Source organism: Lepidochelys kempii, chromosome 5 (assembly GCF_965140285.1).
Source record: "Lepidochelys kempii isolate rLepKem1 chromosome 5, rLepKem1.hap1, whole genome shotgun sequence".
Lineage (NCBI taxonomy): Eukaryota > Metazoa > Chordata > Testudines > Cheloniidae > Lepidochelys > Lepidochelys kempii.
In genome coordinates, this window is record NC_136384.1 from 16,215,493 (window position 1) to 16,229,927 (window position 14,435).

A 14,435-nucleotide genomic window follows, 5' to 3' on the forward strand; every position below is an offset into this window, starting at 1 on the left:
AAATATGTACATCTGAAATTTGAGTGTAATTCAGAGACTTTCAGCCTGGAAGGGTAAGTAAAGGACGCGCCTGTAACAGTGTATATGGTAATCCCCTGCGATTGGGATCGGTGCAGCCACAAGGTCAGCGACCCCGTGTTCGCATAGCAGGCAGCACACACAGTGCTAAAAACTCCTCTTCCAAAATAGGAAGAAATAAAATGAAGTGCAGGGAGGAGCTAAAAATTACTTTTAAAAGATTAACTACAGTTAAAGAATAGGAATCAACCCCTGTAAATGTAGAAGATTCTGAGAGCGCCAATTATTTCCTCTATTAAAAATTATTTTCCTTATAAGTAGTGAGTATTGCAGTCAGGTCACCTCGGTGGCAGATTGCTGTACTGTACTCTATAGGAACGCTGCATATGGTTATTAATATTGGGACATTCTGCCATTGGCTGCATGTGCATGGCTTCCACTGACTACACAGTCAAGAGTCCAATTTGGCCCATTATTTCCATTGCTCTGATACTTGGCAAGGATAGTATGATGGTGTATGCAATGACACACATCACCTTGTGTTTAGCCAGGCTGAAGAGGAACTAAGTTAGAAAGTAAAGATATTTTTGCACTTCCTGGAAACAGACTCACAGGAACAAAACAGACTAAATCAAAACTGTGATGTCGCTTTAAACCTAAAATGTTCCTTTTGGGGTAATCTCTAGTCAGTCATTCTCCCAATTCCCCTCCCCCCCTCTGTTTCACTAGTTATTGACGTGAGTGTGAGAAACTCCCACATTCCCTACACAGAGAGCAAGGTAAAACTAAGTAGGTCAAAAAGCAAATGGATTTATGCCTCTGCAGGTTACATTATTACATTAGAGCTTGTGCAAAATATTGAAAGCCTTTGCAAGACACAGACATCCAAGTGTTTTACTAGGAAGCTTTCCAACTGGACCCTTTCAAATAATCCCTTACCAAGCAGGGTGAAAGCATGTCTGGTTTTCTCAAAATCATCGGCATCATCAACTCCATCAATAGTTGTCTCGCCTCCCAGAGAAGTGTAGAAAAAGTCTTCAGCACATGCTAAGAGAAGAGCAAACACAGAATGAATGCATCAGCAAATGAGAGGCACATAACCTGCTGCTTACATTTCGTTGTACTTACTTTAGAACACTCTCCTTGTAGCCCCCCCCCCCCCCAGCTGCCCACCTTTGGAGGGCAGATGGTCTCCTTAAAATGAAGCTCTGCTCTAGAAAGCGACAATGTAAAAATAGTCTGTGCACACAATCAGATCTGCTTGTTTTAGCAATAAAAACATTGTGCTTTCAATTCCAGATATCTCCGGTAGTGCCAACTCGACAGAGGAGGAGGAGCTGGATTCTGTTCTTTTTTGTACATCAAGAGAATTGTTCTCGAAGTTCCAAGTAGTTACACCTGTACAAACCCACAGTGGAAGTTACATGTGTCACAGAGGGCTGAATTTTGGTCTGCAGAACATTTCTGCCAGAGACGGTCATGGAAGAAAAGACCCACTTTGACTCAGACCCCAAAGTTTATGAGTTTGAGTATGTATGTCAGGCAGTCAGGGGGAAAAAAAACGTGTTTTTTAGAGGGAAGGTCCCCGGAGCATGTGCAGCTGCGCACTTCCACTGTGTGCCATGGCTTCCAATCAGTGGACCTACCTTTTGCTGTTAAAGTTCAGGCCCTGGAGATCCTATGTGAGCCTGGTGCTAAGCAAGTGAGAGTACCCAGGAGGTTTGGTGTCTCAAAGTTTTGAGCATTCAGAACAGCTGCCATAACCTTTTACAGGAGCACAGGAACAGCACACATTGAGACTGCAAGCGCCAATATGAAGGAAAGGAGACAGATGTTGGTAAAACCCTGGGGCTCTGGTTTCAGCATAAGCTTGGCCAAGGCGCTCAACTCTCAAGACTGAAGCTGTAACAGAAAGTGAATCGGCGGGTGGCCAAGCAGGGGAAGGACTCTAGCCCTTCAGATGGAAAGCCCAACACAACACGGTTCAGTGTAAGGAGCATGGTGAGAACCAAGATGCTGACCTTCTGGGTGCTACTGAATGACACGCAGACCCCTACCCAGCAATCTAGAGCAGAACGGTAGAACTGTGTTCTGCTTTACAGTATTTCTTGTGACACTTTGCAAGCTGAAATTTCCTGAATTTGCTTTAATCCAGCGGTTCTCAAATTGTGGGTTGGGACCCCAAGTCATGACCCTTTTAATGGGGTCACCAGTGCTGGCTTCGACTTGCTAGGGCCTGATGCCAAAGCTGAAGTCCCACCATCCAGGGCCAAAGCTGAAGCCTGAGGGATTCAGTCCTGGGGCTCAGATTACAGGCCCCCTTCTTGGGACTGAAGCTCTTGGGCTTCAACTTTGGCCCCCCTCCCCCACCTGGGACAATAGGGCTCAGGCAGGCTCAGGCTTCAGTCCCCCCTCCTGGGGTCATGTATTAATTTTTGTTGTCAGAAGGGGGTCATGGTACAATGAAATTTGAGAACCCCTGCTCTAAGCATTAGGGTACACTATAAAACATTACTGTGTATCATGTTTGGTTTTCTTTAATACTGAAAGTTGTTAAACCATTTCACAACTACTGTTCTGTACCATCTATCATTGTTCCATGCTCCCCTTTCTATGTATCCCCCTGAAAACAGTTTCTTCTGCTTACTGGCAGCTTCTGGACAATAGCATCTTTTAGTGTGAAAAATTACAAAGCTACTTTTGGTCAAAAATTTCCACTGGTGAATTATGAAAAAGCTTAGATGAAGTGTGCTGGTGTCATCTATAAGATAGAGACCTTAATCTTTACTTACCTCCTACAGGTGAATGTGGACATATATCTGTATTTTCATATTTTGCTTATTTATTTTACAGATTGGCAGAAATAGACCCAGACAGGTAAGTGAAGTGATGTATACTTCAATGGAAGGGCGTGAATAAGAACATAAGAACGGCCATGCTGGATCAGACCAAAGTCTAGCTCAGTATCCTGTCTTCCAGCAGTGGCCAATGCCAGGTGCCCCAGAGGGAATGAACAGAACAGGTTATCATCAAGTGATCCATCCTCTGTTGCCCATTCCCAGCTTCTGGCAAACAGACACTAGGGACACCATCCTGCCCATCTGGGACCTATCCTTCATGAACTTACTATTTCTTTTTTGAGCCCTGTTATAATCTTGGCCTTCACAACAACCTCTGGCAAAGAGTTCCACAGGCTGACTCTGCTTGTGTGAAGAAATACTTCCTCTTGTTTGTTTTAAACCTGCTGCCTATTCATTTCATTTAGTGACCCCTAGTTCTTGTGTTATGAGGAGTAAACAACACTATTTATTTTCTTCACACCAGTCACGATGTTATAGACCGCTATCATATCACCTCTTAGTTGTCTCTTTTCCAAGCTGAAAAGTCCCAGTCTTATTAATCTCTCCTCATACAGAAGCTGTTCCATACCCCTAATAATTTTTGTTGCCCTTTTCTGAACCATTTCCAATTCCAATATTATGTATCAGATAGGTCAGTGTCAAAATCCAAGTCATCGGCTGTGTGATCTTGGGCAAGCTGTTTAACTTCTCTGAGCCTCAGATTCTTTATCTGTGAAATGGTGGCAATCCTGTTCAGCTGTTTTTGAGACACAACTAAAAGGTGTGTGTAAAGAAGAATCAGTGGACTCCATTCTTGAGGCCAGTCACTGGGAGACGTAGGAACAGAATTTCCTGTTCCCAATCCTGTGCTTGATTCATTAGCCTTTGGGCTTTGTCATCCAACACAGCCGCATTTTTGAATATTCCAAAAATTTGCTGTAGTGCTCCTTGTAGAAAACTTGCAAGGTGTGGTTGTAGGAAGAAGCTAGGAGAGACTCTAAAACTGGCCTTTCTAAAGGTTTTGAGCAGAATTCTTCTCTTCAGTCTGTTTGGCAGACCTAGACGTCGTTTTGCTCTTCCCTACCAACGTGAAACAGTCACCGAGACCAGTGCACGTTTACTGTATGGAAAGCAGGCTACAGCATCAATCCGCCATAGAGATCACAGGAGTGAATTCTGGCCTTTATCTGGAACATTGTCTCATATGGTATTGCCATTAACAATGCTCACTACACCCTACATTTAAATAGCTTTCTTTCATGTTCTGCCGAAAAAGACTAAAATTTAAAGGAAGGAGACTTGAGCTCATCCATTGATAGCCAACTGCCGTGCTTTCACTTGGGAAGAGAGGTGGCCTCTGAGGTCATGGAATCATAGAATATCAGGGTTGGAAGGGACCTCAGGAGGTCATCTAGTCCAACCCCCTGCTCAAAGCAAATCATAAATCATTCAGGGCTTTAGATGTCAAAAGGAGCACCTCAGAGTCAACCCAGAAGTTAACTGGCATCCAAGAGAGGCTGCAGAGCAGCTGCATAACGAGCTCTCTGCATGTTGCACCACATAATCAGTGTGTAGAAGTGTTTTGCCCTTGTACCAGCTTCTGGCTAGGTTCTTATATGGCCCTAGTTGCCATAGTATCTCAGCATCTCTGTAGTGTCTGAACTTCTCAAGATGTTCAATCACAATACTAGTCTTGTCTGGGGAGGACAAAAGTGTGGTTCAGTATGCCAAGGTCCACACTGGAGAGAAAAAGTGGCATTCTTCTTGCTACGTTGAGGGGAGAAATGTGTTTTTGCCCACAGCTGCTTCCTGATTATCCTGGAGCAGCCAAGGGTCTAAAAGGCTCTCTTCCAAGTTGCAGACACATGAAGCAAGCTATGGGCTCCATCCCCCAGTGGAAAAGTGCTGATATAATAATTTATTGTGTTTGCATGACTTTGTGCACATGTTCTGTTTTTATATTGTATGGTGCTAAATATTCTGGTAGAAAATTAAAACTAAGTAATGAATGAACCCAGTCCTAACTGGCTGACAGAGAAGTCATTCAAGGCTCCTGGATACCATCCCAGACTGCTGGCATTCCCTTCGCATGGAATATGCAGAGATCAATGGAATTAACAAATCTTTTTAAACAATGCTCCTAAAAATACGTCTGTTCATATCATCTGGCAGCACTGAAGGGTGAAAGAGTGTTTTTCCCCTGGCAAATCAGAGAGGGCTTCTTTACACTGTTATGACTCTGGCTTTCAACTTCAGTGTCTGGAGGGAGAACCTGTAATGGAAATGGCCAGCACAATATAGTGCTATTGGCGAGTGTGTGACTGGAAGGTTAGCCCACAAGGTATTTAACTGGTTTTTAGTTTCTGTTTAAAGCTTTATGAAGAGGTGTGTGTGTGGTCACCAGCTGCGTTTCTGCCTTGCTACTGTTCCAGTGCTAATTACATCAAGGCATGTTTTAAGATCCATAGGGACTGCTCCTAGCCTGGCAGTGAATTCTAAGGCTTTGACCAAAACGTAATTAAAAAAAAAGTCTCTCTCTAAGTAAAACTTGTCTCTCTTTTTAGTTTTTCCTCTGTTGCAGCCTTGTCATAGCTCAGATTTTGAAAACCTTCCTTTGAAAATCTTTCTAGCTTGTGGAATGTATGGTCTGTCACAGGGATACCCCCATACATACACTTTGGGTGTTCGCATGTGAAGTTGAACAGTTAGGGGTACGTTTACACTATAGCAGCACAGCTAGACTGCTGCAGCCGCACCGCTGTAGCGTAGATGCTTCCTGTATAGACAGGAGGGTTTTTCCACCAGTGTAGGTCCATCCACCTCAACTAGAAGCGACGGCTAGTTTGATGGAAGGATTCTTCCAAAAGTGTCACTTTTTAACAAGCAGCTTCTATAAGATGTATTTCACTCAGATTCATCATGAGTGACCTCTAATAATCGTTTGTCATTTGTTCCCACTTTACACTTTGAGTAACAGAGATCACAAAAGTGAACCTGATGACATCAGGTCGAGCACCACATAACATTCCTTACACACCTCCGCAAGGAGCCTCAGTTTTAGCCTGCAGCCACTCAGCTATTGCAACCTTGAGGTTTAATCTGATTGAGATGCACCACATTGTTGGATGATGGGATGTGGACAAACATGCACTCTATCGACAAGAACAAGCCTTCCAAACTTATTTCCCTTTAAACCTTTTGGGTAAGATGTCTAGTTCTGTAGTTGGCACACAGAATCTAACCAATGAGAATCTGTAGGGCTGCATTTATAGTAATAGTGTATATTCTTGTTGCTATTGCAAAGAACAGGCTGTATGTAGCAAGCACCTCAGAGAACCCAATGGGTTGCGGGAGTAGCGTACTTACTTAGAGCTAGGTCTTCAAATTCTGGAAGACTGGCAGAGGCACACAGCTGATAGAAGATATGATAGTTTCGTTCATCTTCTGCCTACAGAACAAAAACATGGAGTTACTTTAGAGCCAATGACTTAAGGACAGTCAACAGTCTTCATTTTTCTGCCACTCACAGCAGCGTCTTCCAAGGTTCCTCCCAACCATTGCAACTTCACATTACTACATAGTCAGCATGGCTTCCTAAAGGCAACCCAAGGGTCAGTTTTAAGCAATACAAGCTTCTTTCCTTTCAGGGGCATCTTGCCTTCATCATAGCATTCTTAGGGACAGATTTACTGAGGCATTTAGGTGTCCAAAGATGCAGGTAGGTGCCTAAATCAGGTTCTTTTGTAACTCCTTCTAAGCACCTCTCTGCATTTTTGCGCACCTAAATAACCTTGTAAATGTGGCCCTTAGTCCCTACTAGCTCAACTTACAGAGCAGGCAATCAGGAACCACTACTCTTTCATGTGAAACAACATAAACATATTACCTGTGTGAATGTAAAACAGTTACATTGAATGTGGTAGTGTATATAATTAACACTGAAAAACCAAACAATTTTACTTTCACCTTACTATTAAACCAACACTTTTCGATTTAGAGAGAAAGTGTTTGAAAAGATTTAGTCAGCTCTTCTTAACTCACTGGGCAGCCATCTTTACTTTGGATCACACCCACAGTACAGGAGCACTGCTACCCTGCTTACGATTATGCCTCTTTACCACAGCTACTGTCACAGAACCTGCCAATTATTTGAATTTCTAGGTAAAGATCTATTGTTATGCGGGGATGGGGGGGAGGGAAGCTGCTGTAAGGATATTGACTAATCTGCAGTTCATGAAGTCAAGTATCAAAGCCTCTCAGAAAAGCTGTGTGTCCAGGGTAGTTACAGCACACATCAAAAGCCTGGAAACTTTAAGGCTGAGCCAAGACTCCACTCTTTTGCAGAAACCTTGATGTTTAAGAATGAAGAGAGCTTGAACTTAGTGCAGGTTTTGTTAACTACAGGTAAAAATATTGATGCTTGGGGATGCTTCAAGATCACAGGTGATATTTAAATGCAAAACATTATTATTATTTGTGAATTGTGCTTTGAGCCTGTCATAAATATAAAGGGAAGGGTAACAACCTTTCTGTATACAATGCTATAAAATCCCTCCTGGCCAGAGGCAAAATCCTTTCACTTGTAAAGGGTTAAGAAGCTAAGGTAACCCCGCTGGCACCTGACTCAAAATGGCCAATGAGGGGACAAGATTCTCTCGAATCTGGATGCGGGGCGGGGGGACGGACACACAAAGGGTTTGGTCTGTCTGTGTGATGCTTTTGCCAGGAACAGATCAGGAATGTAAGCCTTACAACTCCTGTAAAGTTAGTAAGTAATCTAGATAGAAAATGCATTAGATTTTCTTTCGTTTAATGGCTTGTAAAATAAGCTGTGCTTGAGGGAATGTATATTCCTGTTTTTGTGTCTTTTTGTAACTTAAGGCTTTGCCTACAGGGATTCTCTAGGTTTTGAATCTGATTACCCTGTAAGGTATTTACCATGATTTTACAGAGGTGATTCTTTTACCTTTTCTTTAATTAAAATTCTTCTTTTAAGAACCTGATTGATATTTCACTGTTCTTAAGATCCAAGGGTTTGGGTCTGTGTTCACCTGTACCAATTGGTGAGGATTCTTATCAAGCCCTCCCCAGGAAAGGGGGTGTAGGGCTTGGGGGAAGCCATCTCCAACTGGTCTCTTTCCCTGTTCTTTGTTTAAAATGCTTGGTGGTGGCAGTATACTATTCAAGGACAAGGCAAATTTTGTACCTTGGGGAAGTTTTTAACCTAAACTAGTAAGAATTAGCTTAGGGGGTCTTTCATGCAGGTCCCCACATCTGTACCCTAGAGATCAGAGTGGGGAAGGAACCTTGATAGACCCATGAAAACTTGCTTGGCAATTTACAAATGATAGAAGAAGCAAATTCCCTGCCGTAGGCTCCAATTCAACGAAGCACAGAAGCACATGCTTAAGTGCTTTGCTGAACCAGATCCAGTCAACTAGCTAAGATACAGAAAGCATAGACTGAACCTAATGATGCACATATTTATATATAAAACAAATGTGTATCTCACATGATCCTGACTACCGTCACCACAGACATACATTCACACAGTCTATGGCCTGATTTGGAAAAATACTTAAGCACGCGCCCAAATTTAAGCTGATGAGTAGTTCCATTAAAAAGACTGCTCACATATAGGAAGTTAGGGATGAGTGTGTGTGTGTTTCTACACATACACCCACTGTTTTTGAGAGGTCTTACCGAATAAATCATTTATATAGCGGGATTTGAATTTGAAAAGTGAGGTTGCAGGTAAGGAAAGAAGGAGTTATTAAAATACTATGAAGTGAATTGTTTGAAGAAAATTGTTCCCCAAACTATTTTTTTAAAAATGAACAAAATCTTACCAATAAGTAACTTTTAATTCAGTAAAAAGAAAAGGAGTACTTGTGGCACCTTAGAGACTAACCAATTTATTTGAGCATGAGCTTTCGTGAGCTACAGCTCACTTCATCAGATGTTTACCGTGGAAACTGCAGCAGACTTTATATACACACAGAAATCATGAAACAATACCTCCTCCCACCCCACTGTCCTGCTGGTAATAGCTTATCTAAAGTGATCAACAGGTGGGCCATTTCCAGCACAAATCCAGGTTTTCTCACCCTCCACCCCCCCACACAAATTCACTCTCCTGCTGGTGCTAGCCCATCCAAAGTGACAACTCTTTACATAATCAAGTCGGGCTATTTCCTGCATAGATCAAGGTTTTCTCACATCCCCCCCACCCCCATACACACACAAACTCACTCTCCTGCTGGTAATAGCTCATCTAAACTGACCATTCTCCAGGTTTAAATCCAAGTTAAACCAGAACATCTGGGGGGGGGGGTAGGAAAAAACAAGAGGAAACAGGCTACCTTGCATAATGACTTAGCCACTCCCAGTCTCTATTTAAGCCTAAATTAATAGTATCCAATTTGCAAATGAATTCCAATTCAGCAGTTTCTCGCTGGAGTCTGGATTTGAAGTTTTTTTGTTTTAAGATAGCGACCTTCATGTCTGTGATTGCGTGACCAGAGAGATTGAAGTGTTCTCCGACTGGTTTATGAATGTTATAATTCTTGACATCTGATTTGTGTCCATTTATTCTTTTACGTAGAGACTGTCCAGTTTGACCAATGTACATGGCAGAGGGGCATTGCTGGCACATGATGGCATAGATCACATTGGTGGATGTGCAGGTGAACGAGCCTCTGATAGTGTGGCTGATGTTATTAGGCCCTGTGATGGTGTCCCCTGAATAGATATGTGGGCACAATTGGCAACGGGCTTTGTTGCAAGGATAAGTTCCTGGGTTAGTGGTTCTGTTGTGTGGTATGTGGTTGTTGGTGAGTATTTGCTTCAGGTTGCGGGGCTGTCTGTAGGCAAGGACTGGCCTGTCTCCCAAGACTTGTGAGAGTGTTGGGTCATCCTTTAGGATAGGTTGTAGATCCTTAATAATGCGTTGGAGGGGTTTTAGTTGGGGGCTGAAGGTGACGGCTAGTGGCGTTCTGTTATTTTCTTTGTTAGGCCTGTCCTGTAGTAGGTAACTTCTGGGAACTCTTCTGGCTCTATCAATCTGTTTCTTTACTTCTGCAGGTGGGTATTGTAGTTGTAAGAAAGCTTGACAGAGATCTTGTAGGTGTTTGTCTCTGTCTGAGGGGTTGGAGCAAATGCGGTTGTATCGCAGAGCTTGGCTGTAGACGATGGATCGTGTGGTGTGGTCAGGGTGAAAGCTGGAGGCATGCAGGTAGGAATAGCGGTCAGTAGGTTTACGGTATAGGGTGGTGTTTATGTGGCCATTGTTTATTAGCACTGTAGTGTCCAGGAAGTGGATCTCTTGTGTGGACTGGACCAGGCTGAGGTTGGTGGTGGGATGGAAATTGTTGAAATCATGGTGGAATTCCTCAAGGGCTTCTTTTCCATGGGTCCAGATGATGAAGATGTCATCAATATAGCGCAAGTAGAGTAGGGGCTTTAGGGGACGAGAGCTGAGGAAGCGTTGTTCTAAATCAGCCATAAAAATGTTGGCATACTGTGGGGCCATGCGGGTACCCATAGCAGTGCCGCTGATCTGAAGGTATACATTGTCCCCAAATGTGAAATAGTTATGGGTAAGGACAAAGTCACAAAGTTCAGCCACCAGGTTAGCCGTGACATTATCGGGGATAGTGTTCTTGACGGCTTGTAGTCCATCTTTGTGTGGAATGTTGGTGTAGAGGGCTTCTACATCCATAGTAGCCAGGATGGTGTTATCAGGAAGATCACCGATGGATTGAAGTTTCCTCAGGAAGTCAGTGGTGTCTCGAAGGTAGCTGGGAGTGCTGGTAGCGTAGGGCCTGAGGAGGGAGTCTACATAGCCAGACAATCCTGCTGTCAGGGTGCCAATGCCTGAGATGATGGGGCGCCCAGGATTTCCAGGTTTATGGATCTTGGGTAGTAGATAGAATATCCCAGGTCGGGGTTCCAGGGGTGTGTCTGTGCGGATTTGATCTTGTGCTTTTTCAGGAAGTTTCTTGAGCAAATGCTGTAGTTGCTTTTGGTAACTCTCAGTGGGATCATAGGGTAATGGCTTGTAGAAACTCGTGTTGGAGAGCTGCCGAGCAGCCTCTTGTTCATATTCCGACCTATTCATGATGACAACAGCACCTCCTTTGTCAGCCTTTTTGATTATGATGTCAGAGTTGTTTCTGAGGCTGTGGATGGCATTGCGTTCCGCATGGCTGAGGTTATGGGGCAAGTGATGCTTAAATAGAGACTGGGAGTGGCTAAGTCATTATGCAAGGTAGCCTGTTTCCTCTTGTTTTTTCCTACCCCCCCCCCCCCCAGATGTTCTGGTTTAACTTGGATTTAAACCTGGAGAATGGTCAGTTTAGATGAGCTATTACCAGCAGGAGAGTGAGTTTGTGTGTGTATGGGGGTGGGGGGGATGTGAGAAAACCTTGATCTATGCAGGAAATAGCCCGACTTGATTATGTAAAGAGTTGTCACTTTGGATGGGCTAGCACCAGCAGGAGAGTGAATTTGTGTGGGGGGGTGGAGGGTGAGAAAACCTGGATTTGTGCTGGAAATGGCCCACCTGTTGATCACTTTAGATAAGCTATTACCAGCAGGACAGTGGGGTGGGAGGAGGTATTGTTTCATGATTTCTGTGTGTATATAAAGTCTGCTGCAGTTTCCACGGTAAACATCTGATGAAGTGAGCTGTAGCTCACGAAAGCTCATGCTCAAATAAATTGGTTAGTCTCTAAGGTGCCACAAGTACTCCTTTTCTTTTTGCGAATACAGACTAACACGGCTGTTCCTCTGAAACCTTTTAATTCAGTACCCACCTTTCATTAAAACTCTGATGAGAAACGGGGGACAAGACTGCTCTTTTTGGTGTGCTAATCATAACATTTGCAGATTAGCAAGGTTCTACTATACACCCAACACAAGTCTTGTGACTTTCCGAGGAGCTTTTTTTTTTTTTTTTTAACCTTAACTTAGAGTTCTATGGCTTGTACTTTTTAAAATAACTACAAAGTTCTAATACATTTATTTCCTAGATTAATATATTTAGGGCCATAATTCTACTTTGCCTTTTTTTTAGCGACATCTAACAAGAGCCTTAATGCATTGTATTTATCCTGTGATCTCTGTTTCTGCGTTCCAATTCATTTCATTTATTTGATTTATTTGATTTTAAAAAATAATACAAAGAATGATAAATGAGCTCTAGGTACCCTAACAGCTATTACATTTACAATCCAAGTACAAAACAATCATGGTGTTTCACAAGCATATCTACAGTGCAGCTGGGCAACGAGTAAGGCAAGAACGCAACACCATGCTCTGGGTTTCCCTAAACTTCGGACTGTTAGAATCTGGAACTGGATGACAGAGGATGGATCACTCGATAATTGCCTTGTTCTATTCATTCCCTCTGAAGCATCTGACACCAGCCACTGCCAGAAGACAGGATACTGGGCTAGGTGGACCAGTGATCTGAGCCAGTATGGCCTTTCTTATGTTCTTAATGTTTCAAAAAGCTTTTTTAAAACAGAGCAGTGATACAAAGCTCTGACAACCAAAACCACCATCATATGTCCTCACCCTCTAACCCAGAACAACTGCCAAAATTTGTTAGACTACTCTCCAAAACCAGGGTCTGCCAAAAGTTTGACTTATAAAAGGGAAGGTTTTAATGTTTCTATATCTACCTTTATGGAAAAAAATACTAGTTCACTAAAAAAAAAAAAATTAAGGAGTCCAAAGGAAAATGTTGCATAACTCACCTGGAATACAACTCTTGATTTTTCCAACAGATACGTCCTCATGTTGGCACCAATGATATGGTATCTTTTATCAAAGCCAATCTGAATGTATTTCCCAAAGCGACTACTGTTGTCGTTCCTGGTTGTTTTAGCATTTCCAATTGCCTGTAAGCAACAGAATACAACATTAAGAACAAGGACCCCATTTGTAAGTTTGCATATTATCTCAGGAAGACACATTTTACTCTCCAGAGCCCAGAAATAAATAAACCTATCACATAATTAGTCAAGTGAGAATTGGAGAGAGAGTTCCCAAATGGAGGTAGACAGAGAATTCAAAGTGCAGTAAATTGAGGAAGACAGGAGCTAGATGATCTCTGACATGGCCAAGTTTACTGTGTCAACATTCAGTTTTAGTTTCAAGGAATTTTATTGTGGAAGAGTATTGGAAACTGAACAAACAATGTTATAACATTCTCAAGAATTAGAGAGAGTATGTCACTCACATTCCATGGCCACAACAGTCCTCTGACTTGCCTTTTAAAATCTCCTTAGCCTTCGTGCACCTACATCTAAGGGCATGTCTATACTGGAGCAGTTTGTGTAATTTCCAGCATGGGCAGACATCCCACACTAGGTCTAACTGAGCTAGTGCACCAAAAATAGACCTGTAGCTGCTGTGGTGTGAGTGGCAGGACATGCAAGCTGGCCCAAATATAGTCGTATCTGAGACCCTAGGTACATATTTGGGTGGCTAGCCCTGCACACTGCTTTCACTGCCATAGCTACGCTTCTATTTTCAGTGTGCTAGCTTGACTGCAGCTAGCATGGGTATGTCTATCTGAGCTGGAAATTACACCTCCAGTTCAAGTGTAGATGTACGCTTAGTCTAGTGGTTTTACATGACCACTTCAGTATTCTCAAGGAACTTAAGCTAGGATTTTGAGAGTAGCCTAAGAGAGTTAAGTACCTAACTACCATTGATTTTCACGGATCAAAGAGTCAGCATTAGGAATGCAGGAAGAGAGGCTATTTCAAATAAAGCACAAACCTGGTTAGCTAAAGACTCAGAGGATAAAGGAAGCTTTTAGATAAATGGGGCGTCCGGAGAAAGGGGAGCTACCCACCTGCAAGAAGGCTGCCCAGTACATCCCCATCCTTAGTAGGAAGTGAAAAAAAGGTCAAACTACTTTTCATATCAGCCACACTGGGAGATCCTGGGTTATGTACAATTCCCAGGATACACACATAACCAGAACTGTGCTTAACCAGTGTATTACTGTTAAAGGTTATATATAAATGCCTGCCAACAGGGCTTTATGGTTAAAAGTGGCTATGGAATAATTATAGTAATATATTTTCCTGCTTAATTTAAAGAATGAAATGTCTCTCTGGCAATAGCATTTCTAATTTCATTCTGAATGATGCACATTGTTTTTCCTATTTGTTTCATATCCACCATAGAGATCAGCAGCAGAGATTTGCAGGGTAGAAAAGCTAAACTTGCAATTTTCTTCTGTTCATTTCAGGGGGAGGCTCATAGGTTCCCATCCCACTTCTGGGGCCAGATTACAATCCCAGATGCATGTCAAAGACCACTACGTATCATGTAAAACTACCCTGCTGTGACTGGCCAATATGTGTAGTCGGGCTGTTGATTAACTGCAGTTAACTTATGCGATTAACTCAAAAAAACTAATCGCAGTTTTAATCACACCATTAAACAATAGAATACCAATTGAAATGTATTAAATATTTTTTGATGTTTTTCTACTTTTTCAAATATATTGATTTCAATTACAATACAGAATACAAAGCGTACAGTGCTCACTTTATA

General features: G+C 42.5%; 1 protein-coding gene across 5 annotated transcripts in view; it reads right to left on the reverse strand.

The window, feature by feature from the left end:
- MYO5B (myosin VB) overlaps positions 1 to 14,435 on the reverse strand; it is a 374,454-nt gene that overhangs the window by 160,307 nt on the left and 199,712 nt on the right. For all 5 annotated transcript variants that reach the window (XM_078852710.1, XM_078852708.1, XM_078852707.1 and 2 more), the window contains exons 6-8: positions 12,620 to 12,763; positions 6,225 to 6,306; positions 958 to 1,065 (exon numbers count right to left, since the gene is read on the reverse strand). In XM_078852710.1, the coding sequence (XP_078708836.1) occupies positions 958 to 1,065; positions 6,225 to 6,306; positions 12,620 to 12,763 (334 nt within the window). The remainder of the gene's footprint in view (positions 1 to 957; positions 1,066 to 6,224; positions 6,307 to 12,619; positions 12,764 to 14,435) is intronic.